Source organism: Vanacampus margaritifer, chromosome 1, assembly GCF_051991255.1.
Source record: "Vanacampus margaritifer isolate UIUO_Vmar chromosome 1, RoL_Vmar_1.0, whole genome shotgun sequence".
Lineage (NCBI taxonomy): Eukaryota > Metazoa > Chordata > Actinopteri > Syngnathiformes > Syngnathidae > Vanacampus > Vanacampus margaritifer.
Window position 1 is genome coordinate 56,994,127 of NC_135432.1, and position 27,798 is coordinate 57,021,924.

The following is a 27,798-nucleotide window of genomic DNA, read 5'->3' on the forward strand; positions in this document are numbered from 1 at the left end:
TAAGTAATCTACATTTCACGGTCTTTAATTTTTGCGCTTAAATAAAGGAGACAAATCATTACCGTACTTCCACTTTAAAGCAAATGAGTTGGACTACTGTACATGTGTTCGCTTGTTGACACTCCCTTAGAGCTACACGCTGGCAGTTGTTGAACTTTCAGACGGTCCCTGGGAAGGTGGGAGTTTCTTGTGTTTCTTGGCCGGAGAAGACAAAACACTACGGCGGCTTCTCCTTCCGTTCCATCACGCCAGTCTGCCAGCAAGCGTTTTGAGGTGAGTGAGGCTCATTTGGACCTTATCCGCCCACACTCGGACTAAAAAAGCGCATCGAGGCGTGTTAATTGCGCCATTAATGTCGCAACCGTTTTTCATCAAGTTGAGGTGGGAAGGTGGCTGACGGCGGTGTAGGCAGTTGTGAGCGCTGCAGCAGGCGAAGGGACGAGGGTCGCCTTGCTAAGATCGGACACGATCACGTTCAGAAATCAGATCAAGACTTTGGGAACGATTGCATCATATGAGTGTTTTTTTTTCTTTTTCTGCCGTATATGGTGAACGTGAAGATGTCTCTAGCAACGTGCTACACCCAAAACACAGGCAGCGTAGCTCCTGTTTTTTTTTTTTTTTGGTCCACTATAACCTGTCAGCTCCTGAGTGCACTTAATTATATGCATTCCATTTAGTCTTTATCTGCCTGGTCCTTCTTTGTTCATACGGAGCTTATGATTTAGTCCGACTACGCACTCGTAGTGTCCTTTATCTGTTTGCAGTCACATACGCGCACAAAGACATCATTTGTCGAGTCGCTTGACCTGTTGAATCCGAGCTAATTACATTACATTTCATGTCAACACTCAGCTCACTTTGATGTGCTCAACAGCCAACAAGACATGCTTGGGGTAGTTGTGCATGTCATAATTACTACAGTGAGCAATTTGTTGATGTTTAAACAAGGAATCATTACAATTTGTCAAATTTTGTTGTGGGTGGGTGTAAACCCCAAATGCAGCACACCAGACCACGGGAATAGCCATATGAATACAAACGAGTGAGTAGCAAAGTTCAATTCAAGTCCAGATAAAGAGTCGTTGTAGATTTTAGGTTCGGCGCCCAGGACATGTAATCCACAGATAGCAGGATGGATGAACTCATTGTGATGTAGCAAAACACCATACAGGCAAACAGGAAGTGTGCACTCTCTCTCTAGGGAATTGCTTTAATATTGAATCTAAGGATGCAACGCAAGATTTTGGATTGAATGCTGGTCATTTTCAGGCACCATGCAGATATTAAAATTTCGCGAGTCAAGGCTGAGATTGAAGTTAAAAGGCCTTGTAGTAGTGAGATGGTTAACTGAACAGCTGTCAAACGGTCAAAAAGGAGATACAGTTCATGGTTATTGGCTGCCTGGCTGGTCTTCTTTTTCTTTGTGTGTTGAATGCTTCTTATTCTTCAGCACCTCGAGTAGGTGAACAGTTCCAATTGCACATAAAGAGTAGCAAGATGGAAAAAGTGGAGGGGGAATTCCAGGAGCTGGGGTTTTAATAAATATCCTTGACTAGTGATCAATTAGTAATAAATAGATTTTTTTCTGCCGGTGTTTGCACGCCATTTTCGTCAATTCCTCATAATCGACTAACTGCTTCCAAGTTATTGTATTTTATGATGCCCATTGCTAAGCCAAAGGTTTTACATTTTATTTAGTTTTTTCCACTAAACATACAATTCAGTCTGTATTGTCCACATGCTGAGTCCTTACTGTCTGTCTAGCAACTTGAATGTGAAATTACAATTTTAGTGTACATAAATCCTGCTCTGCTGCTGCTTCTGTCCGACTTTGACTTTCATTTGCATTGGATTGGGTGTTGCCAAAGCTGTGTCGCGCTATAATGTTTGCACTTTATGACATTCAGTAAGTAGCATGTACTCATTTGTCGTGGTTGTCAGCCCACAGAGTGCAAATAACCACAATACCATGCAAGACGTATTGACTGGACTAATCTATGTGGGTTTGTCACATGAACAGTGAAGGTTAAGTTGCTAACACAATATAGGCCTAGTGCTTTTTTTTCTACTAATTTGGTTGACCTATTCTTCACACGAAAATATTTACTATGAATGATAGGCAACCTGGACTGGTGGCGAGTCAATTGTAGAACATTCATATGTTCACATTAATTCATGTGTGTATTATTAGTCTTTTCGCATATATTGAATGTATGTTACAGTACACGAATGAAAATGCTGCTCAGACAATAACAGGAAAATATCATTTGCGAAATGGTTTGAATGGATCAAATCAGCTGCGTTAGTGCATTAGTCATCAGTACTCAACAGCAAATGATTCAATTAGGGCAGTCTTTGTTCATTTTGAGGTCATTTTCCCATCTCGGTGAATAGGGTAGAAACTATCCCAGACAGCTGGATTATAATGGACTAAATAAATATGGCAGATTGTGTTATTTACACTTGACATTTAGGTTGCCTGGAGAGATTAAAAAAAAAAAAAAAAAGTCATTTCAATTTTGAGCAAAGCTGTGCTGTGTTGCATATAAATGGACTGCATTTTAACTCTGAATAGAAGAGATGTCCCGAAGGTGCTGTCTGTCGTAACGAGCAGTGTTTGCACTTTTTGGCACTAACAATAATGTGACTCATGTTTTCTTGAGCTCGTTTTAGATGTGCTCCCTGCAAGCTATGCGCGTTGTGAACTAATCTACAAGCAAACACAGCACTGATTGGTGCGATTTTTAGATTGTGTGGTTGCAATTTCAATGCATGCTGGACTCAAGTTGTACCAAGATGCCAGATGGGTTCTAATGAGGGTTGTCCATACAGCAGCCGAGCAGACAGACTGAACTCCCCCGGGGCCTTACTGAGCATGTGCAGCTAGACAGGAAGCAGGTGTTTGGTTTGTTGTGCATGGCTGGAGTGAGTAGTCATTGCTCATGATCGCGCTGAGGCTCGTTTGGCTTTCGCTGACAGGCTACGCGGTGATGTGGCATCATCTGCTTGTCGTCGTTCAACCCCCACCTCACTGATCTACTGTCTGAGAGGTGTACAAATAATCATAGCTGCTCTCTTCTCTACTGAGAACAAATTGTGCGGAAAGTGCCTCCCTCTCCTTTCCCCTTTGCTCTGTGTGATTAGAGTAACCTTTTAACTATCGCTCTCGTTATGAAAGTTAGACAGGGAAACATACTGTACTATAAAGAAAGCCCTGTGTTGTCGAACAGAATTTGTGGCCCACAATTATTTACATCCCAAAGCTCAGTTTAAAAAAAAAAAAAAAAATCCAAATGACACTGTTTTCTTAGCAATGTCTGATTGAGGGCTCCACTCTCCCACAAAACAGAAAAACAAGTAGAGTTGACAAGAAAGTCTGTGCAATAAAGTCAGACAGACGCACGCTAAAAGTGTTCCCAGAACAGTATTAAAGGTTTATGAGTTAAGTTTTACACTGCTAGATCTTGCGCACCTATTCTAATATTGCCATAATGACATTTTCAAAGCTAATAATGCTCAGTTTTTTAATGCCGAATTGTTATTATTATGTGCCTTGCCGTACTTTTGACTCATCCTGCCCCATATACGTACGAATCAGCTCTCTCAGTATGACGCTGTGCAGTTTAAGACCAATCCCTAACCCATTCCTACCTGGCAATTTATATCTTAAAAAAAAAAAAAAAGAATATATTTTTGACCATTTGTCGATATGGTATATTTGTCCATGTTAATCTTTTTCTCATAAAAGGGAAGAAAAAAAAAAGCAAGCAAACATGCAAAATTTCTGCTCTTTTGCCATCTAGAGTTAAATAAAGGTTACAGTCAAGACTGTCACAGACAGCTTTCTAATTTCATGCTAATTGCAAGTTGTCCCTGCGGGTAGTCTGCTCTCTCCCTCTGAGTGACTGCCGCTTGATTAGGTGCACAGGCTTGAGCGTCCATGCAGCCTTCCGTTTTATTCATGGTTCATTTCTCTGGCAAAACAAGCTAATATCTTTTTCAGGCAGCTCGTTAATCTTATTTGACAACAGAATGAGAGAGCTCGTTTAGATCTGTCCATTAACTTTGTGTTTTTTAAGAGGATAAGTGGATTATTTGTAGTTTGGATGTCACTTTTAATTCATACATGATCATATGAAAATATATGTTCCCTTAAAATGAATACTTTGGTATTAAAACGTAATAAGAATTGTTATTTCTGTTGACGTGCCTGTTCCAACTATCAGCAAAATGTGTGTGATTATCGATCCAGTAATGTTATTATCAAGCTTGACTGTTTTTATGGGACTCTCATGAGGTCTAATACAAGGGTTGTGTCAAAATTCTGCAAAGAGTGTGTGTGTGGTTTCTGTAGAATGAAAAAATACATATAAAATAAACATGGTCATTTGAATGTAAATGTCTCGTCTATACAATGCTAATTAGCTGAGGTCGTAATACATATAGTTCAAATAGTACAGGTAACATTAACCTCAATGTACATAAACGACCTGCAGTCACTAATACAACTTAATATTGAGTCACTCAGGCTACTCTCTAATGCACACATTGTGAATCGAGTCAATTTAGTGGAAGAACTCAAACGTGTTGCGTTCCCTTTCATCTGGCCAATAGTGTCGGACTTAAACGTAGGTGGCCAAAACATGTCTAATTAAAATTAAACTGCACTAATAAACTAACCACCAGAGGGCGCTGGAACTGCACAAATGGTAAACAACCTGGCCTTTTCTAGCAGATGCGCTCCTTTTAATAACATAACATGACAACAACGATATTGTGGCAATTTTAATATTGGGATATTCTTGTTATCGTTACAACCTCAGTCACTACAAACTACTATTACACTATAAAAACTACTATGACATCCATCATAATATGTTTGTAACTTTGAACGATGGAATTTGTGGTCTGTCGGTGTAAACCCACTGGAATATCATAAAACGTTTTTGCATTGTCATTGTAATCCTTGTGCTGACACGCTACATTGCTAGTGAGGGACTTTGTGTTTGCAGTGGTTGTTAATGACGCTAAAGTGCTCAGAGATCATGTTTGTGGCAGCCACTGGCACTGCTTTACTGGAAATAAAAGCAGGGAGAGTGAAGTAGAGTTGCTGGGTGTCATTGAGTTACATTTGCTCATTTGTTCTGTCTGTTACCTAGAGATGGCGTTCTCAGTCATACACATGCACACGCAGTGCTATTTTTGGGGGGAATCCAATTAGCAGAGCAGTTTCCTTTTGCAGCTTTTTGATTTGCATCTGTTGTGTTGTCAGACAGACTTACTTCAGCACCTGGGATAAGCGCAACACAGATTTCCCTCACAGCACCTGTGAAAGGAATAACATCTGCTGCCTCGGCGCTGGAGGCCCGGTTTAGTGAAATGCAGGAGGGACAAGATTAGAGAAACTTGTGAGTTCAAAAGGATGCGGAAGAAATGGATCTGTCAGGATGAGAGCGAGCATGTTGGACGGTTTAGCTTTTGAAGCGTGTGATCTAACACAGCGTGGAAAATGCTGAGTCACTCTGTGGCCAAATGTTGTGTGAATCCATACGGTGGTCAGCATCCAGCTCTTTTCTGGAGGTGGAGTTTGCGTCATTGGAACTTGGAAGCTTGCCTAATGCATGAAGAAGAAAAGTTTGTAAGCCGATGAAGGTTTGTTCATGCCTTTTGTTTCACTTTGTTTCAGCTCTTTATAATTTCTACACCACAACATTTTGACACATTTTGTTTTCTGACATTTTATCGTATTGAATCTGATTAGTATTTAATTCACATTCAATGATTCTGCAAAGGGGAAATATGATTCCCGTGTGTGTGTAACTGTATAAATACTCTTTGAATTTACTGTTAAGGCTCATATTTCCAATTAAATGACTCCATGCAAATATTGATGCAGCGCTGTGTCGGACTCGGTACTGATCTTGTGTGTGTGACCGTGGATTGTTTCTGCTTCACGTCTGTGGTCATGACTCATGGCACTTTGAATGATCATATCCTTTGCATGCTCTACATAGGAAAGTACACAAAAAAGGCAGGTCTCAGCTGTTCAAATATGCAGTTGAGTAAACAGACTATTTTACGGTTGAACAAAGCCTCTTCATTCGGCTCGTTCCTTACTTTAAACTGATTTGTTAGCATCTCCCGGTGACAAGGTTTTAAAGACGATCAGGTTCATCAAATTGATTTCTGTGGTTTTTATGTGACATCTCAATTGCATTTGACAGATTGAGAAAAAGACATCAATGGCCGCTAATGGAATCTAATGGTCATTAGACTGAACCTTGCAATCTCAGTTCGAAATACCAATGACAGGGTTGTACATCACTATTAGCAAGTACATAAATTTTTCCCCTTTTCTTATAGCTAACTCACTATATACTGTATCTCTCATACTAAATTAATTGACTTCTTCATGATTAAATAAATTATTCATGAAATAGTGATATATGAGAAAACATACCGGTAATCATGCTAAAAGAGGCTAATACAACAAACAAATACAAATAATACTTTACTGAAACATACAGTATCTTAGTTATAGGAACATTTTTAGTGTTATAACCTTTGCACTTAAAGGAACTGGAGGACTGAAAGTCCTAACTTCAGTGTTAATAACAATACACAATGTTTGACTTTGACCTGGTAGGGGACACATTAGCTTAGCTTGCGCTGCTAAATGCTAACTTTAGACGCGTACCGCATTTCCTAACAGTGGCAGGGGGTGTTTATTCACTTAAGTGCATGGAGGGAAGGCGTCTATCAATGGGGACTGCTTGTATGAACGCAATTTAAAAAGTCAGAGAAATGTACTTTAGACAGACAACAATAATCGAGGCATACCAGGCAAAATTCATTATATAAAAATAGCATGCTGGTAGCTGGTAACACCAGCAAGACCTGCATGCTGGTTTATGCTGGTGAGCACCCATAGTTTAGATGGCCACTATTTTAGGAAATACAGTACTATTTTTATTTAACTACTTGAAAACACTTGTCTTGTCTTGTAAAATTCCATTGTTTGTTGTGTTCTATTTGTTCAGGTATGGTCCAGTGCTGATGGCTGACTCTGCACTGTTCATGTCCAGAGCGCCCCCTGTGGAAGGGAGGCCTGTGGTGCTGAATGTCCTGAGCCTCCTGGACTCAATCGAGGATGAGAATAGCACAGCTGATAGATGCTACCGCTCACATTCTCGCAGCAGTGTCCTCCAGGGTCTTCCCTTTGGGGGGATACCCACCGTCTTGGCCGTCAATGTGATCATGTGGATGGTGAGCATTGCATACTTATAAAGCAGCCACACCTCAATATACAGTTGCTGTATTTACTACAGAAATTCTTTTTTAAAATATATAACAGTTCATTGAACGTAATGAACTCGTAGTACTATAAAATGACTTTATACTTTTATTTTTTATTTTTTTATTTAACCATTATTTAACCAGGAAAATCCCATTGAGATCCGCAGATTGAGTCCTGGCCAAGAGGCGCAACACAACACATCATTACGTACAGTTAAAACAGTACATTAAAAACAGGAACGGGTTAATGACTTCATTTCCGGGTCCTTTAAAATGGCATCAAACTGAGAAAAGTTATGAGATCTGGAAGTTGAGTTGTCTTCTATAAAGAATTCCAATCTGAAGGTGCTCGATACTAAAAAACATTTTTTCTTTTCTCTATACGATGGAACTTCCAAAGCTGCCAATAGTGGAAAGACTAATATTCACCGCAGTGAGGAGCTCTTCAGGTCTGGCCGGGCAAGGGAAAATGAGTTAAAAAATTTGTATTCATCATAGGGGAGTTTTAAGGGCAGTACTTGGTCTGCTCCCTCACCTAAGGACCTGTTTGCCATGGCCAAATTAATTCACCTTACATTATATCCTGCAGGATTTTCTTTTTCTGTACGACTTTGAAATGGACCAGCAACACGGAATATGTTGTTTGCTATGAACATTCCACAGTGTTGTACAGAATGTCAGATTGATGCCTTTGATTTTGTGGGGTGTGGAAATCAGAGTATCTAAAAATATCTCTCTCTATTCACTTCTGTATTCCCCTGCTAAGCTCATTTTTCTCAGTGAAAGCCTCTGAAATCAAATCTGAGCTCTAAAATTTACTCCTTCAATAATCGGGTGTCCTCAACTGTGACAAATATTGCTGCCTTGAAAAGGTTTGTTTCAAAGTATTTCAGGCTCCTATTGATGTAGTTAAGCATCCCCAGGAACAAAAACACATTTCAAAGTGCCACAGCAATTACAGTGACATCTTAAACTCTTTTTTTCCCCCCTTGAATAAAACGTGTTTACAAGTGCACACAAGGCTATTTTCCTCCAGTTTGGCAGATAATAATAGGCTTCCGTTCTCAGCTGTCAGCTAACTGGTTTCTGCTGTCAGGCCTTGTCAGGCTCCATTCTGCACTGATATCGCTCTCAATCTGCCACCTCCATGTTTTAATTGGCTCATTTCATCACCGCGTGTTGTCAGGGCAACACAGAGGCTTGAGCGCTGTCTGTTAATGACGAGCGTGAGTCAAATCATGCCCCCACACCCCCCCCCCCAAGGTGGCAAAAGCACGCCTCTGCATCAATTCCATCATCATACGGAATAAATCATATGAGGGATTGGAGGAGCGCGTGCCCACACATTAAGACAAAGCCAAATAAAATAAGATAACCGATGGATGTGAAGAAACAAGCAAGACAATGGGGGGATTATCTCAAAGTTTGGTAATACCCTGATTTATCTCCACGCCACCAGTCAAGGTTGCCCTGATGGCCTATGCATGAGAAGAAGGAATCACTCATCAATTATACTCCTGTTAACATGGATGTATTCACCAGCCACCAAACTAAATGACTTCTCAGCAACTCGCATAATCCGTATTGAATTGAAATTGGACTTCCGTCATTTTCATTTGTCATTCTGTTTGATATTCAGCCAAAACTATTCAGGGTTAATCCACTTTAATGTGGCTGACTGCGGTGTATTTTTAATCCGCTACTTGATTGATTCCTATTTTACGAGAGGCAATTTGCGCCACTTTAATAGAAATAAGCCTTTTAGATTTGGCTATAGACCGCATTTGTAGAGTGCACGGCATGCGTTGGTGTGTGCGAGCTGACCTGGCTGTCTGTTTCCACGACAACCGGATACTACGCAAACGGAGAAAGATGTCGGAATACATGAATTGCAATCAATTAAGAATTTTTTGTCATCTTTTTCATTTGCCATTTTTCTTCTCTCAGAGGGATTGATGTTAGTTGTGTGAACATAATTGACTCTAATCACAAAGACATGAAACGGTTAATGGTGTCCATTTAAATCATTCCTATGAGGTCAAGCACCTTTTAGTGCGTACCTGCCATTGGGACCAATTAGACTGCAACATCATTAAAAGTCTTTTATAGCGAATTAGCATAATTAGATGACTCAAGTCTAATGACTACATTCTGTGCTGTTCTTGCAAATATGTCTGTGTAATGAATTCTGCGTGTGTGATTTGGTTCGCAGCTCCTTTTACTCATTTTCTCCTGCCTGAGGAAGGCTGCCTGGGACTATGGCCGCCTGGCTCTGCTCATGGACAACGACAGGTGAGTCCATGTCTTTGTTGAAATGTGTGATAGTAGCTCCATGGTGAGCCTTGGCAAAATTAAAATGGGAGGAATCCAGTCATCCCCAATGGAAGCGCTCATGTTGCATCCACTAGCGCACCCTGCTGGCTATATAGAGTGCTGCGCTGGACGCTCTTCTCACTTGCATGGAATATTGAAATGCAAGTTGGATCGAATGAGTCATCTGAGCCTGCTAAAAGAGTGTTCTCAGTGGGAATTCATAAGTTAGCCATTTTTATATTTTAGCAATAATATATTCAATTCACTTGATTTTAACAGGCAGCACAAGGTTGGTACACCTTCCTCAGCCTCACAGTTCTATCACCTTTTGTGCTGACCTACTTTTTGATTCCCTACAACAAAAATGCTAAGTATTATAATTCCGTTTTATTGCATCAACATTGCCAGTTGTTAAAATGCCCTTCGGTTCCTTGAAAGGCACTATAGTGTATTGTCCAAAATTGTATTAGTGGATTATTTTATTGTCCTGTGAGAGTTTTTTTTCCCCATAGGGGGATAAAAGGCATGATCACAGATTTTTATTTTTTTTTTATAGTAGTAGTAGTAATAATAATAATAATAATAAAAATGTGGTATTAATGTCAAGTCAGAGCTGAAAGGACCCATTTGTGACCAACCTATTCAGTGTTGGCAGTGCTCCGGACGAATGACATAAAATGATGGGGTGACAAATGCACAGCAATAGGTGGGGATCTCCCTTACCTCCCCCAGATCTATCAATATGCCATGTCTGCTTATTGACCCTTTTTTTCTTCTTCATTTTTGTTGTCCTCACAATTTAGCCTCACGTCCTTGTTTTATGGAGAACCAAGTGAGAAGGAGAAGTCTCCCTCAGAGTCCAGCCCTTCTGAGTTGGAAACAAAGGACATGGTGAGACTAGTTTGCTTCAGTCATGATATTTTTTTTGTAGCTACTTAAAGGCCCAGAGTTAGACAATAGCGTTTATTTACACACTTTATTAATCATTAATGTAGTACTGTTAAGACAAAATTCCTGAATGTTTCTGTTTCAGGGGTTTTGTTCATGGCTCACCTCTCTTTACCATATGAAGTAAGTTGACCTTGACTTTTTTTTTGTAATGGCTTTCTGTCCTCAAAGCTGATGTCATCGTAAAATCTAAAGTCATGTTCTCGCTCATTGATGAGCAAAAACAAACAAGTCTGGCCTCAAGCAACCACTGGTGCCGAGGTTTCCCACTGAGTGTTTGCTCTAACTATGACTGACATAACAGATTCAGGGTTTAAAAAAAAAACAATTTCCACGGTGTCTATTGGTTTCCATAGTATTTTTGGTGGGGTTTGGCTGCCTGTTTTTAGCTCTCGTGCCAGTGGCTAACTCTGGGATCCCTGGGAAAAGTGTAAAGCCACCCTGTAAGTTCTTCATGTGTGTGGGCTGTTCTGAGACCAGCACTTTTTTTTTTTTAATTCTATTTTATATTCTTGGTTTTCCCGAAGTTCCTGTCTGGTAACCACCAAACCAGTGGTGCCACAGCTTTGCTCTGGATGAGTGAGAATAGACAATACCTGCATACATGCTGATCGACATTTCTATTTTGAAACTAATATATTTGTGATTTCCCTCCGACGGGACCCCCTCTGACACAGTTGTCACTTTCTTTCTGCAGGGACGAGGAGATCCGCAGCAAGTGCGGCATTGACGCCATAACGTATTTGTCCTTCCAGCGGCACATCATCCTGCTCATGACTGTGGTGTGCCTGCTGTCTTTGGCTGTGATCCTGCCAATCAACTTTTCTGGGAATCTATTGGGTATTTTGGCCCTCATTCGATGGATTTATGAAAATGTTTTGGGTAGTGGCAGGCCGGGATTTTGGTAACTGGGTCGTCAGTGGGGACTTGCCCAATAGAAACCCAACTATGCAAAAATGCAATAGAACCTCCCACAATTGTGCATTTCAGAATTAGTATTTATCAAATGACATGACAACAAAATGAGAGAAAAAAATAAAATATGCCATGCTCACCAGATATGCAAATTATTTAATGGGTTAATGTGTGCAGATTAGTGTTAATTTAATCAGCCATTTAATTAATTTAATCAACATAGTTAGTCAACCTCATCCCATTTTTATTTTTTATTTTTAGTCAACTGTGACATAATTTTATTCATCTAGTTTTAGTCAACCAAAACTCAACTTTTTAGTTTAGTTTTAGTCACGACAATCATTTTATATTTTTTGTCAGCAGATAATGTTGAACATTTTGGATCTAAAACTATTTCACATAAAATGTTCAAATTTTTTGGATGAAAAACGACTTCACACACAATTACAGTATATCAAGTAGCTACTAGCTCCATGCTATGCTAGCCAGTCAGTTAGCGGTCGGATTAACATTATTGTTGGAACATTATAGCCGTTGGATTAATGTTATGGTATAACTATAATTTACTTCTTTTTTTGTTCCCTTTACGTACTGATTTAGTCTCAGTTATTGCTTATCAATGAGGGTTTTAGTCTAGTCTAATTTTCGGGAAAAATGTGTGTTGACGAAAATATTTTTGTTTAGTTTTTTGTTAACGAAATTAATACTACTGCAGATCCCTACTAATGTATTTTGCTATCCAAATTGGCTGTAGTCAATTTTACTCTGACCAACCTACCAGAGGATGGAAAAATGCTGATGTTGACAGTGAGGACAAATTTGAAATCTGAATGGTTGATGAAACAGTCTCAATGCTAAAATAGTTTACATTGACCAGCACTACTGAAACTGAAGGCCCTGGAAAGATTAAATTGACATGTCAACACATAGAGGCTGAAATTTGATTTGCCAAAAAAAGAAGAAGAAAAAAACTACAGAAAAGGGCTGTCAAGATAAATCATCTGAAATGCAAAGGTTGACTTTTGAGAAGAAATTGAATAAAGTTTTCAATGGAACAAAATTATTAGAATTTAGGCTGCAGTGGGAAATATGAAGGCACACAATTCAGAATGAGACCTTCTCAAAAATAGAATTTTAAGTAGAAGGACCTTTTGTTTCCCCTTAACATACACACGAAGGTGCAAAGGGTTGGGGGGAGCAAACCGAGTTGCGAAATAGCAGCGAAAACGCCTTTTGGCAGTTGTGTGTTTATTTTATTGGAAGTGTTGAGCAAGCCGTTCTATAACAGGATGAAGGCAGGATCCATTTTGGGGTTAATGCGCAGCCGGGCAGTCCACAGAACCACTTTATTGCTGCTGACTGTCATCTCACAGAGCGACGTGCCACCCTTGTCATTAAACAAACAGTGGGTAGTTGACACACTGCCATAGCAACAGCAAACAAAGAGCAACCAAATTAAGAGACTTGGGCGTAAGTGCGAGTGAGTTTAAATGTGAGAAATGTCACTTAGATGATGAGATTGCTCGCAAAATCTGAAAATAGTAAAGGTCGCCTCACCCAAATGAGGAGGTTTCCTTTAGGTCCAATTAAAATGTTTCTCTCTGTCATGTTTCATTATTTTTACAGGAGACAGTCCTGAGAACTTTGGAAGAACAACACTGGCTAATGTTAGCGCAAAGTAAGTCTAACGCGGCGCGCTTGACAGCTCATGTTATGTAAACCGTGAAATGGATAGTTGGGACTGTAACAGTGTTTTTTTGGCCGCACAGGGACAGCTTCCTGTGGCTGCACGCCATATTTGCGTTGGTCTACTTCCTCATCACGTTCCTATGTATGGCTCACCACTCCGTACGGCTGCAGTACAGAGAAGATGAGAAGGTCAGTTGCCGTGACATTGCTTGTTGTATGAATGCTGAGAATCAAACATTCACATGTTGGTCTGCAAAAATAGGAAAAATCACATTCACTCATTCTTAAAGAGGAAGTCAACCCCCAAAAATGTTCTTTACTCTAAACTCGGCATTCTGATTAGGATTAGGATTGTGTTTGTGGAATATGAATTAAGCAGCAATGGCCACCTGTTTTTATCTATCTCAGGGGGCGGCCATTTTGCCACTTGCTGTCAACTAAAAATGACATCACAGTTGCTCAGAGTTTAGGTATGGACCAATCATGGCTCACCTGTTTTCTGAGTTTGGTCATGTGACATTCACAGGCTGAGCCGTGATTGGTCGTTAGCTGAGCCCTTTTACTCAACAGAAAGTGACAAAATGGCCGACCCTGAGTTGGTTAAAAACATGTAGATTTTGCTGCTTAATTCTTATTCCACGAATACAATATTAATCAGAATGCTGTGTTTAGACTAGTGGGGGTGCATAGCACATAATATTGTTGGGAGACAGCCACTCTACCACTTGAGCTTTGCCACGCTTATACTGTTGGGTTAACATATTGCGGGTGTATCCAAAAGGAGACCAAAAATGGAGGTACGAGGATTCCACCTGAGGGGTAGATTGTCCGTCTCCAAACCTGAAGTTTCTGATTGGTCCTCAACACTTGAGGGATTTTTCCAAATTATTAATATTTTACTCTCTTCCAAGTGTCAAGTTTACTCTCTTTAAACTGGGACCAAATATAGTCTAGAGTAAAATGTACTCACTAAACCGCCAACTTAATTGCTCCAATGCCACAACTAAGTTGTGGTTAAATAATCTTTCTATGTTACTTTAAAATGCAATGATTTATTCGTTAGACAATACTTTCTTTGTTAATTTCTTTGTTTTTGTAGGGCATATCTGAGAATTCACAAAAATTTCCTTTGAAATTGCAATTAATTGTTATCTTGGGGGGGAAAAATATGACAAATGATTTTGGCAGGGTGATACTGGTAAACTATGGTGAATTTCATTCTATCCTGTTTTATCATCTGTTGACTCAGACAACAGCAAGATCATTGAAAAGAAATAAAAATAAAAATGAGGGGGAAATAGTTTTCCTCGTGTATGCAAGCATGACCTAAAGTCTTATTTTATTTACATTGTGTTCCAGGTTGCAAGAACGCTGATGATCACATCCATACCCAGAGAAATTTCAGACCCAGGACTGATTACCAAACACTTCCAGTAAACATATTTACCTCCTTTATCTCAATTCAAAAATTCAATTGCCATGCATAAAATTTATGCTGTTAGCGATGCATGATTGTTATATTTTCTACTTTTTGTTTTTCTAGTGAGGCTTACCCCAGTTGCACCGTCACCGACATACGTTTCTGCTTTGACATCAACAAGCTAATGAGGCTGGACTTGGAAAGGTAAAGTTGCAGCTTTAAATTCATTCATTATTTGCTATAAATTGTCTAAGAACGTTGGATTTTACAGGCGCAAGGCGATGAAAGGCAGGATGTACTTTGCCACAAAGTCCCAAAAGGAGGGGAAAATCATGATGACGACCCACCCGTGTGCTCAGATATTCTGCTGTGACATTTGTGGCTTTGAAAAGGTACATGACTTAGATTTGATGGTGACTTGTGCCGCACTGACAGTAGAACTCCACTGGATGGCGCTGCAGTTCAAATCTAGTGTCAATCTGGTTCTCTGACGGTCTTGATGCAGCAACTTTGATTGCAGGTGGATGCAGAACAATACTACAGCGAGTTAGAAGAGAAATGGACGGATGAGTTCAATGCTGAGAAGAACCGCATCTACATGAAGAGGCTGGGCATCGCTTTTGTGACATTTCGGGATGAGAGGATGACTGCTGTGTGAGTTAAATGAAAGCCTTCACAACAATAACCTTGGGTTCATATTGAAGAAATTGGTTGAAGCCGTTCCCGTTGTGTTTTGTAGAATTGTGAAGGACTACAGTTGCGTGCGCTGCCGCAGACAACCCCAGCAGTCCAGCATCACCACGGTGGTCCAGTCTCACCAGTGGGGCATCAGCTACGCACCTGCTCCCAATGACATCGTCTGGTCAGTGTTTACATCAAGTATACAGCGAACCCACGCATATTTGTTGTTGGTTGCTTTTGGGAACATAACCCCCCCCCCCAAAAAAAAACTCATCTACTTGCTGGTTAAGGCTTAGGCTAAAGTCATGTCGACTATAAAAAGACGGCTTTGGTGCCATCTTGTGGTATCTTGGTGCCAGGGAAGTATGATGAAGTGAGGTTAGTCAGGCCAAACAGTGTGTGTGTGTGTGTGTGTGTGTGTATGTATGTTTGGTGGTGGTCGGCGGGGCCGTAGGCGCACACTGGCAGCCACGCTTCCGTCATCCTGTCCCAGGACAGCTGTGGCTACTTAAGTAGCTTACCGCTGCCACACAGTGTGAATGTGTGAGTGCATGAATAATGCATCCATTGTAAAGCGTATTTGAGTGTATAGAAAAGCGCTATATAAATCCAATGCATTATTATCATCATTATTATTGCTAATCTTTTTAACGTGCAATTAATGACCGCCCCTTACTTAGAAAGCCTGTACTGGGAGAATTCCAGTCACAACGCAACAGACATGTCCACGTCAAAATTTAGCAGTAATAAATTTATTAATGCATTCATTTGTGGAGACTGGGGTCAAGTTATATTTTGCAATTTTAAAAATGTGCAGAATTTCACAAGTTACTTCATGTTAAACATTAGATAGCTCGTAATATGAAAAGAAAAGTGCATTGAGTTGACCAATGTCTTACAAATGCCATTATGCCATCTAGTGGCAGAAAAAATGACCTCAACACAAATCAATATCACACTCGTTTTTTACAGTACAGTACATCTTTTTAATTTTAACTTAATTTTATGAATTATTATGAAATTACTGTATCAATGACTAAAAGATGCAGCCATATTCTCTTATTTTAACATTTTTTCCACTTTCATGTTAACAAGAGTATGAAAACTTAGTAAAAAATATATATATTTTATTATACATTTTATTGTACATTTAGAACAAGTATAAAATTTGTGATTAATTGTGATTTAACTAATGAAGTCAAAAAATGTAATCGCCTGACACCCCTAATTTTTTTTATTACTATTCTTGAATATTTTTGAATGCTGACAAACCTATACTCCGCACTTCAGCCCATCTATTAGTTATATAGTGAAAATGAATTGAGTGAATATTAACTTGGCAAGGCGGTTTTGATTGTTCTTCTTGCAGCACTAAAATTTCTGGTTAAGAGCCACTGTGCTCCTAAAAAAAAACAACTAGTGTTTACATACACTAGTGGTATGTAACTTTTTAATTATTGTAATTCTGAGCATTGTACACTGTTCCCCTCCTTACATTAACTACCTTATCCAAATATTGGCTATTTCAGGCCCATGTCAGTACCTCAAGTACAAATATGTCACAAGTGGAGAGTTGTCCTTGCGGATGTTGATCTTATTATCCAATCCGCCTCCCCACTCAGGGAAAACCTGTCAGTGTGTGGATCTCGCTGGTGGCTCCGCTGCGTCCTGCTCAACATCCTCCTCTTTCTGCTGCTCTTCTTCCTCACCACGCCCGCCGTCATCGTCAACACCATGGACAAGTTCAATGTCACCAGGCCTGTGGAGAGTCTGCAGGTCAGATTGAAAGGCCAAGTGGGATTCAAGCTGCTGGTTGTCCAATCGTATGTTTTCCTTCTCCTCTCTCGGCCCAACAGAGTCCCATGATCACTGAGTTCTTCCCAACCCTCCTGCTGTGGGTGTTTTCAGTCCTGCTGCCCTTTATTGTCTACTACTCGGCCATGTTTGAGTCTCACTGGACCAGGTACTTAGCATGGTTTCCATTGTCATCTTTCATCCCCGCTCATTTCCTTCTCTCCCTTTTCACCCTGTTGCTCTCGTTACTCCCGCTCCTTCCCTCTGTCGCCGCTCGCACTGTTATTCTGGGAAGGTTGTCATAGAGATCTCCATGCGAGGATTGCGATATGCACAGCAGTCGCCGTGCGCTCGCTGGGAGGCGGAGCGGAGCAGCTGCACACGGGGAGACAACCTCATGCAAACACCTATGAGCGCCCTGTCTTTACATAACCACCCCCACAAACATGTTGTGCAGGCGTGATGTGTGAAGGAGCGAATGCAAATCAACTATTTACTGAAGTGAAAAGCCAAGCTCGTGCTAATGAGCCCGCCAGCTCCACGACAAGTCAACTGATACGCCATGGCGTGATTTCTCATTATGTATTAATCATTTTTAACTCATTCACTGCCATGAATTAATAAAAAAAAAAAGATTATTACAAATTTGGGGCGACAGGCAATACATTTTTTTAATTGTAATTCATCACATGACTTCACTAGTTAACTCACAATTAATCGCAAATTTTATATCTGTTCTAAATGTACAATGAAAAAAAATCTAGGTTTTCATACTCTTGTTAACAACAGTGGAAACAAATGTTAAACTAATAGAAATAGTTAAAATGAATTTTTGACGTTTATACCCGTCAATGGCAGTGAATGAATAAAAAAAAAAAGATTATAAAAAATTTGGGGCGTCAGGTTATTAAAATTTTTATCGTAATTAATCGCATGACTTCACTAGTTAACTCACGATTAATCACAAATTTCATGTCTGTTCTAAATGTACAATAAAAAAAAAGATTGCTTTTCATACTCTTGTTAACAAAAGAGGAAAAAAATGTTAAACTAATAGTTCAAATGAATTTTTGACGTTTTTAGCCGTCAATGGCAGTGAATGAGTTAATGGTGCCCCAGAGGTGTTTACGTCCGCTCACTGGCCACAACAGCAGGTACAGTTGAACAATCGAATGACATGGAAACAAAAAAAAAAAAAGGCTCTTTCAAAGATAATAATGCTGGTTTGTGATTGATAGTGACAATTCTCCGCTACAGAGCGAATCAAATTGCTACAGTTCCTTTGGTGCCTAATGAAGTGCGTCTATATACATAGCACAATGATGCCTGTCATTTATTTGTATTCCTCAGATCCGGTGAGAACCAGGTCACAATGCACAAGTGCTTTTTACTGCTGGTTTTTATGGTCCTCATCCTGCCTTCGCTTGGCCTGTCCAGGTGCGCCCACAGAAGCAGCAACATGATGTACATTTTATCAAATGAACATCCACTTTAGACTTCAACAACTGTTGATTTTGTATGTTCTCTACAGTCTGGACCTGTTCTTCACTTGGCTTTTTGATGTCAACTTCCTAGATGAAAAGGATGTCAAATTTCAGTAAGATGCACAGCATGTATTCAAATGCTCTTTTTTTTTTTCTGAAACATCAGTGACGAGCTCATCTTTCTGTCCGGGCAGGTGTGTTTTTCTCCCTGACAACGGTGCGTTCTTTGTAAACTACGTGATCACTTCTGGGCTGATCGGCACCGCCATGGAGCTGCTTCGTATCCCGGCGCTGACGGTGTACGGCCTTCGCCTCTGCTTCGCAAAGTCTCAGGCTGAACGTATTCATGTTAAACGGGTGAGCCAATCACCTCTTCTGGAGGCTTTATGGAATTTCCCAGATTGTGCTCAAGTACTTTTTGTGATTTTTGTTTTCCGGACGCAGAGTCAGACTTATGAGTTCCAATTTGGCCTGGAGTATGCCTGGACCATGTGTATCTTTGTCGTCAGTGTGACCTACAGCATCACTTGTCCCATCATTACACCCTTCGGTGAGTGACACGCACTAAGCTTCACATAGCCTCGTACCCTGTCTTTACTCCCTGTGTGTGTTTGTCAATCCCAAACCTCACTCTCCTCGTCTGCCTGCCAGTCCAGTGCAGACTACAAATTTGCTACCCTCATCCCAGACACGAAGACACGGCATATTTTTCTGATGCCAGACACCCACTCTCGCTCGTATCTTGGCTGGCTGCTAAACAATTGCCGTCAATTCACTTCTGCAATCAAATCCACACTTGGGATGGGCAGGAGGAGAAACCACTGATATGTGTTGGGTTCTTGGTTCTTAGGTTTTGTTTGGTGTTTCGGTCACAATACAAAACATCTTGGAAATAGTGCAGTAGTAGAAGTAGAAAATTGCCTTTTGTTTCATGCAATTTTAAGGGAAAATGCTACTGTTGCGCTCATAAGTTTACATTGATATCTATACAATTGTGCTCATAAGTTTACTTAAGTAAACTTGTGAGCAAAACTCTCTTTTTTTCTCTCTCTCTCTTTTTCTCTCTCAATGTACAGTTGTGCTCATAAGTTTACATATCCTTAGGGCATGTAAACGTATGAGCACAACTGTATATTACTGTGTATATATAGTGTACAGATCATTTTAAACAAAGACCTGTCAATCCCAATTTAGAGTTGTGCTAAAAAAAAATTACATACCCTAGTGATAAGTACATTTATGAGCACAACTGTTTTAAGTGTTGTTCATTCACCTTGTAGCACCTTGTTAACACCATTTTGAATCGATTGGAGTTGAAGGTCTGATGCTGATCAAATATGTGTCGTCGTACCTTTTTCAGGTCTGCTCTATGTGATCCTGAAGCACATGGTTGACCGCTACAACATCTACTATGCATACGTTCCCACCAAGCTCAACCAGCACATCCATAGAGCCGCCATCCATCAGGTCATTTTCGCTCCCATCCTCGGTATCTTCTGGCTACTCTTCTTCTCTGTTCTCAGATTAGGTACTGCGTCCTTTTAATCCCGTTCCCATATTAATCTCTGGTATTGTGCCATGAGTGCTTGGTGACATTAAGAATTGTTGTCTGCTGCCTTCGCAGGTGCAGTGCATCCGATAACCCTGTTTACTTTGGTTTCCCTGCTCTCATCTATTGCCATTGCCCTTTTCCGCTTGTGCCTTAAAAAGCAACCAGACAAGTCAACAAGCTACCAGGTCAGCTTGATCAAACTTCAGCTTCACATGTATTTTTTTTCTATTATTTATTATTATGTGTCTCAGCTTTTCATGTCTTCATTTCAGATGTCTAATCAACCAGCAGAGCGAACGCTCCCCGATGCAGACAGGAGTACGGTTACTTCAACCACCGCTTCCAGTGTAAAGTACAATTTTTGTTACTATCAGTTATTTTATTTACAATTTGCACCATTTTTAAGTTGCTAAAGCAACATGTGTGATTCATTTTTACCTCTAAATTGTTTTTGATGTTTGACTGAAAAAAGTCTACCAGGCTGACGCATTAGTGTGTTGAATTAAATACACATTACAATGTTTCTGTCACCTATTGAATTTGAGTTTTTGTTTTTGTTTGTTTTTTAACTTACAACTTACACAGTTGACCCTCAAAAGTCAAAAGGCCCCAAAAGTGGATTTGCACTCTAAAGACAGTTGGGTCAAAAATAACCCAATTTTGGTCAAACTGAGATCAACCCGCTACTTGGGTCAATTTGACCCTACTCTCTGGGTCATTTTGTACAAAGCAAGAAAGTTGGTTCAAATTGACCTGCTGAATGAAAAATCCCAAAAGTTGGGTCGGCCCCTTTTTGACCCATACTGGGTTATTTTTGACCCAACCGTTTTGAGAGTGTAGATTGATATTAATTTGACCCAACATTCTGGGTTGTTATGTACTAAACAATCCTCCGAAAATTGGGTCATTTTGTACAAAGCAACCCAAGTAGTGGGTTGGTCCTTTTAGGACCCCCCCCCCCCTTCCTCCCAAATAAAATAATTAACAACAACAACAACAACCTAAACAAAAACAGGTCTTTTTTGGGCTAAATGAAAAATGTAAAAAATAAATGTATCAGTCACTTTTTGACCTATCTTGGGTTATTTTTACCCAATTTTATTATAGTCTGCACTCTAGTTTCTGAGTTGCTTTGTACAAAATGACCCAATTTTTGGGGGGTTGTTTTGTACAAAATGTCTGAGAACGTTGGGTCAAATTGACCCATGCAGTGGGTCGGCCTCATTTTGACCTAAATTGGGTTATTTTTGCCCCAACTGTTGTTAGAGTATGGAGTTAGCATACTACACTTAATTTCACCAATACTTTCCACTAAGTGACAATATTTCTCTGCAAACATCTTCCTTTTCACTTTTCGGTCAAGATTGTACTTGTACTACAGGGTGCGTTCAGAAAGTCATTGTGCAGTGTTCACTTATATTTTGTATTACAATAGTTAGGAATGTTGAAACATTGCCTAGAGTTCCGAAAGGTTTATGAGGGGCACAGGGAGAGTATACATTATATTTTAGTAGATGTATATAAAAGAGTCTGAAATTAGAATAACTTGGAAGCCAACTAACCGTCACTAAAGTGGATTTTTTTTGCACGTAGGAAGTCCCACTGTTGTGAAAAATTCTCTGTGAACCCCACGACCCTGATCGACTGAGTGACACGGTTACTGTATACGTTGTTGTCTCTTCAGCTGTTTGTGGCATCGGTCCTGCTGGAGCCAGAGCTCGCGCTGACCCCCATGCCCTCTCCGGCCCACCACAGCTATGGCGCCATGGCCAGCTCCCAGAGTTCAGCCAACGGCCCAACAGAAGAAGAAGAAGAGGAGGAGGAGGAGGAGGGAGAGGGAGAGCACACCCAGACCCGTGAGACTGAGCTCCAAGACCCCCCCGACACCTCCTGCTCCAGCCCGTTCATGGACAGCCCAGTCGGCTACCAGTAATGCCCCCCCCCCTTACCTCCCTACCCACCCCAATGCTGGTTTCCACGTGTACGTCACCTGAGATCGTGCTGCGATGCTACATTTCCACTTGACCTCAGACTCCCAACTTTGCTGCCTCACATGAGTGGACATTATTCAAATGATGGGAGCTGAAGAGGATGTGATGAAAATACTGGATCCATGCGATCATATCCGGAATATGTCTCATACACCCGAACTATCCGCCAGTCACTGTAGATTCCATCCTCCTCTATGACTCTTTACCTTCAAGTGACTCGAAGCAATGGAAGGCAAAAACTGTCTTGTGGAGGTGAAAGATCCCACCAGAGTGGGTGGTGTGAGCAGACTCGCCCTGCCAGACTGACAGAGCGGTCCGGGCTAGAGTGATATCTGGTTGATGGCGGCCAGAGCGCGGCGAGGCTGAGGGGGGGTGCGGCGACTTGCGAAGCCATCTGCAGTGAGAGAGCTGACAGACGGAGGGTGCAATGTAACGCCGAGATGTACACTCGCTACCCTTCCCCTAGCACAAGCAGCGCTACGCTCTGAAGCTCGACGTACTTACTTCAGCATTTATTTTTGCTACTGAATGTGTTGTCGGTATTATGCTTTGGCCGTTTGAGTTGTTGAATTGGGTTGATAATTATTTATTATCCTCTTTTGAGTGTGTAGTTAAATGTTTCCCAACCATTATTCAGTCGAGGCAGAAAAAAGGCATCACACCACTAAACAAATGTCAAAAAAAGTTGTTTATGTATCTTCTGCCATCTAGTGGAAGAGCATTTAATTGTTCTTCCTGTCACTACACATCACTGGCATAGAAAGCTGAGCAATGCTATTTTTGGGGGGTAATAAATACATTTAAAAATTAAATGAAAATTGATAATTTGTTGACTTCTGACTAATGTGCCATGGCTCACTGTTTGAGAACTTTTCTTTCGTGTAAGCTAAAGAAATACATCACATTTTTAGTATACATATTCTGGTACTTGAACCAGAGACCGCCCTGTGTCACAACTAAAGCCACAATAGTGTGCAGATAACATCATCATATTCTGTTCACACTTCATGCGCTCCAAACAGTCCTCAAACATACCTTAACAACTGTCCTTCCATTCATTTTATACCACTTATCCACAGTGGTGGGGGTGCGAGTGTTGGGATGTGGCCTGTGTGTCGCAGCAGTAGCCGGAAACGGTGTGTGACTCACGAGAGTCGGAAGTCCGTGGCATCTACCCAATAGAAGCCCGAAGGAGAAGAACTTTTAGAACGTAGTTAGCCTCTGGTGGTGCTTACAGCTCGTGTCAGACCCAATGGGTCAACCGCCGCTTACCATCCACAGCTGGAGCCTGCATGTGGCCGTTGCTGAGTCCCCTGATTCGAGCTCCTGCCGCTTGTCTCCCTCTACTTTGTTCTCGTTAGCTTTTGCTAGCTTCTCCCGCTAGCCGCTCTTGTTAGCCGCTCCAGCGAGTTCTTGCCAGCGACTCTTGTTAGCCGCTCCAGCGAGTTCTTGCTAGCTGCCCCATCAAGTTCTTGCTAGCCACTCTTGTTCGCTGATCCCGTTCGCTCGCTCACTCCAAATAATAATTGGTAGAATGGAAAAGCCGAGGCACTTTGTTGCTAGAGAATCTTATTGCCGGCGTGTTTCGATTAAGAGTCTTCATCAAGGGCTGTGAATCAAAACAAGTCAGCAATACATTTCTCCAACAACAAAGTGCATAAGCTTTTCCATGCTTTCTCATTTAGATTTTTTCCCCACCAAGCTTGAAGAATACCTGCTGAGTATTTTTCTAATAAGATTTTTGATCCACGGCAGCGCACTCATCCTCCCTCTTTTTTATTTTTTAAATAATTGGTAGCCTTGCGAAGTGTGGTCTCCTTCCTTTAAATATGAGTGCAACTTCTAAACAACTTTGTGGGGCTTTAAAAACACAAAGTTTTATTTACAATGTTGCGATGTTAGTAATGCTAATAAGTAGCCACCTAGCATTATGATAAAACTATGGGTAGAAAATCAGGAAATCTAGCATTTATATATTTTACTATTAACATAATTTGTGTTCTACTAGGGATGCGTGTCCTTTGGGTTCCGTCCTTACCCAAACCTGCACTAAAATAAAAGCATGACCAGCGTAGCACATTTTTTTGCCACTTGATGAAACTAATCTGCCAACTCCAGTAAATAGAGTAACCACAATCTAACTGCTTTCATCCACTTGTGTATCTAAAACCACAAGAAAATTCCCAACATCTCTTTTTTTGTGTTTGAAATGATTTGTGTTGTTGAAATACCACAACAATAGAAACTGCATTATCATAATGGAGCTGTTTGGTGGAATTTTGGAGTGAATGTCATATAATTGCAAAATGTCTCATCCACCCCCACCCCGTGATTGTTTCTTGTTGCTGTGCCTTGAAGAACCACTCCCTTCCGTGTGACAATCCAGCATGGCCTGAAATATGCTGCATGAACTGAAGAATAATGAGCAGGCTAAACTAACAATAGAGGGCAACAACATAAAATGTCGTTAAAAAAAAAAAAGCTTTTTAGTCAGTGGTTTTATGGTTCTTTTAGGCAGCAAACACCAGACAATATTAAGTTATCCACTTAGATTCCACCTCATGTGTGCTCAAGCATTGAAACGCAACATGTCAATAGATGGAGGCTAGACAATACTGTACCGAGTTTGATTGGTTCTATTTATGGCCTTAGTATGGACAAGAAAGTCGTCAAGCTTTTGGAGTCCGTATATATTTATGACAAATGAAATGTATCTTTAGATGAAGATCATATAACAGTTCAACCTCTGCAAAAAGTGACCTTGTGTGGACATTTTTGCTCTTTCCAAGATCTCTGATCAAATGCCAGACTGACAAACTTGTCTGTAGGTCATAGCTGTTGCTTTGAAACATGTTAAGGCTTGTACTTTGAAACTGTTGGGGAATAAAATGAAATGTCCCATTTTTCTTTCTGAAGATCTAGACCAAGGGTGTCCAAACTTTTTCCTTCGAGGATCGGATACGAAAAAATAGAAGGATGTAAGTGCCAAAATGGCCAAACCAAGCAATTGCATATTGTTTATAAATTGTAGTTATAAAAAAGCAACGATAAGCACATTTCGGGGTGGTCAGCAGCCCTGTGACCCACTAGAAAAGATCAGCCCCAGTATTATGTTGAGCTCCAAAATGAGAACCAAAACAAGAGAAATCTAGTAAATTGACATTTTTTGGATCATTAATTGGACCTTGACAAGGAGCAGAAAATGGAGGAAACCATTTTGGCTTATATTTGTATTCACCTTAATTCAGGGAAATGTTGCTACTATTTTACTATTATAAAATTATTTGTGTCTTTGCATATCGTCAGCATAGCGACATTTTCGACATGCACGCTTTTCATGCCCCCGTTTATAAAAATAAAATAAAAATAAATACTAATGCGGGCCATGTTATTTTGAGTAACGGTATATGTAATGGGCTGCTGCAAATGGCCGCCGGGTCGCAGTTTGGACACACCTGATCTAAATGATTAAAGACATTTGTACTAAACATTAAGCATCAGAAGATGTCCCAACATCTTAAGATGAACAATTGTATGGATGTTGTTATTTTTTGGTTTAAATACGTAGCAAGAGGGATTCGCCCCCCCCCCCCCCCTCAGTTTTGGATTGACATCCATAGTTTTTTCTGTACACTTTCATGTTTTGTATTTGTTTACTTTTGATTTGATCAAAAATACCGGTATTTAATTTCAATGTACTAACCCTTATCCAGATGTTTCTTCTTCATACTCTTCGTACCCATGGCCATGTCCAAGAACAGCATCATTTGAAAAGTTCTCTCTTTTCAGGCTTGTTCCCATTTGTCAACAGTCTTAAGTGCTGTAAACTGAAATAAAAATACATTGGGCTCAGTCCATTCACTTTGGACCACCATTGCGCTACTTTTCTACTTTTTGTTTACGTTGGTACAGAGGTTATAAAAAGTCTACACACCCCTGTTTGAAATCATGTTTTTCATGATATAAAGTTAAATCATTTTATATTTTAGCGATACACAACTAACAATGTGGTTGCACAAGTGTGCACACCCTCATAACATTGAAGGGGGGGGGGGTGAAGTGTCTCTGATTAGCCCCAAATACATTTCAGGTGTTCTACTTTGGAGAACGAACTGGACATTTCTTCAAAAAGAAAATTGCTCAAAGAGGCTGCCAAGAGGCTAACAGCAACATTAACGGAGCATGTGTGAAACTGCTATGAACCGATGAAACCAAGGTCCAATAGCTTTGACCTAGAATAACCACTGGGCTGAAGCTGCCACATTAATGAATGCAAAAGTATGTTTACTAATGGCTGAAGAAGTGTTTCTGCATACAAACGAGCCTCGGCACATGCTGCCGAATATTTTACCGGCACCCAGAGCCACATTAGATTGAATGATGGGGCATTTTGCTATTTTGGCAACTTGATGTGTGTTTCTGCTTGGAGGTTATGTTTCCCAATTGTGCAGAGATTATTTTAGATGCTTATTTGAGATCAATACATGACACCAGTCAGAAAACATATGAATTCAACCAGAAAGATATGCATACTGGATCTGTACGTTACAATGCTTGTTCATTGCAAAGAGTTACTCCCTGACATTTCCCCTGTCACCAGTGGCAACGTGCTTTTCCATAAAAGGTTAATTCCTCCAGGAGCACAACCTGTCCTCTCCTCTTTCTTTCTCCTGGCCAGATGCTTACAATAGAAAAGACCTCGACCTCCTGCTGGAGTAAAGGCTAGGGCTAGAGGTGTCCAAAGTTTGGTCCGGGGGCCATTTACTGCCCGTCGTCTATTTCTTAGTGGCATTCAGCATGTATAAAAAATAGCACCTGACAACTAATACTAGTACTAATAATACATTTGACTTATAGAGCTTTTCTAGATATGCAAAGAAACTATTTGCAGCTTTCTGCTGTCTGTGTCAAGGTCTGATTTGTAAACAGATCAAATAAATTATTAACTAAGATCCTCAAGTAAAGAGTAAAAATTTCAAAATTTGTCATCTTATTACTGATTACTCTTGATTTGGTTCTGAATGTGGAAATCTGCTCAGGGCAAGGGCGGATCTATTTTAGTGAGATTGTGGGCCACCCCAAAATGTTGAAAAATCCCAAACTGCCTTATCACCTTTAACATATGTTAAAAAAAATAATAATAATACATAACTGCTTGTCGGCCAGTATCAAAGTGGCCCTTGCATCCTTCAATTTTATTGTATGTGGCCCTCAAAGAAAAAAGTTTGGACACAACCGGGCTAGGGAGTGTTGACTAATGATATAGAAACTACAAACATGATTGAAAAAGGCCATTCTTCCACACATGTAACATGACAAAATGTGATCAAGTTTCAAGTTAAGTTTCCTTGTTAAGTGTCCTTTTTTCCTAAATAAGACGATGGAGCTATCTATGCCTTGATCTGCTCTTTCATTAAAAAACCAAAAAACGAGCGCACCGACACATACACACACACTTGCGCACACCGCTTAACAGTTGCCATGACAACATTTAATACCCCTTCTTTCCAAAACACATTGCAGACTTTCTAAAAATAATATATTTTCTCACAGACGGCAACCTACAGAGTGAATCCCGCCGTACTACAAGGCAGGACTGTAGCACTATAGTGACAAATCATAAATTAATTGCCACGTATTGTCTTTAGGCCCCGTATTCGCTGTTGCACTCGCTCCGCATTGTTAGGTGACCTGAGAGAGGCTCGGGTCAGC

The 27,798-nt window shown here is 40.4% G+C and overlaps 1 protein-coding gene across 3 annotated transcripts; it reads left to right on the forward strand.

Annotated features, from left to right (window-relative positions):
- Positions 1-112: 112 nt before the first annotated feature.
- On the forward strand, positions 113-25,001 carry tmem63c (transmembrane protein 63C). Of its 3 annotated transcripts, none has more exons than XM_077556221.1 (23): positions 113-273; positions 7,044-7,269; positions 9,512-9,591; positions 10,416-10,503; positions 10,646-10,683; positions 11,258-11,400; positions 13,102-13,153; positions 13,245-13,353; positions 14,524-14,597; positions 14,708-14,788; positions 14,856-14,976; positions 15,105-15,238; positions 15,324-15,446; positions 16,888-17,041; positions 17,122-17,228; positions 18,410-18,496; positions 18,591-18,656; positions 18,738-18,900; positions 18,988-19,093; positions 19,904-20,071; positions 20,168-20,280; positions 20,368-20,442; positions 21,780-25,001. In XM_077556221.1, exons 2-23 carry the CDS (start codon positions 7,060-7,062, stop codon positions 22,026-22,028), a joined length of 2,541 nt encoding a protein of 846 aa, XP_077412347.1. In that variant the 5' UTR covers positions 113-273; positions 7,044-7,059; the 3' UTR covers positions 22,029-25,001. The 3 variants fall into 3 exon arrangements, with proteins under 3 accessions (XP_077412347.1, XP_077412356.1, XP_077412365.1); XM_077556230.1 differs by having other exon boundaries at positions 20,368-20,447; positions 21,780-21,972; XM_077556239.1 differs by lacking the exons at positions 113-273; positions 7,044-7,269; positions 9,512-9,591 and adding an exon at positions 10,057-10,318.
- The last annotated feature ends 2,797 nt before the right edge of the window (positions 25,002-27,798 follow it).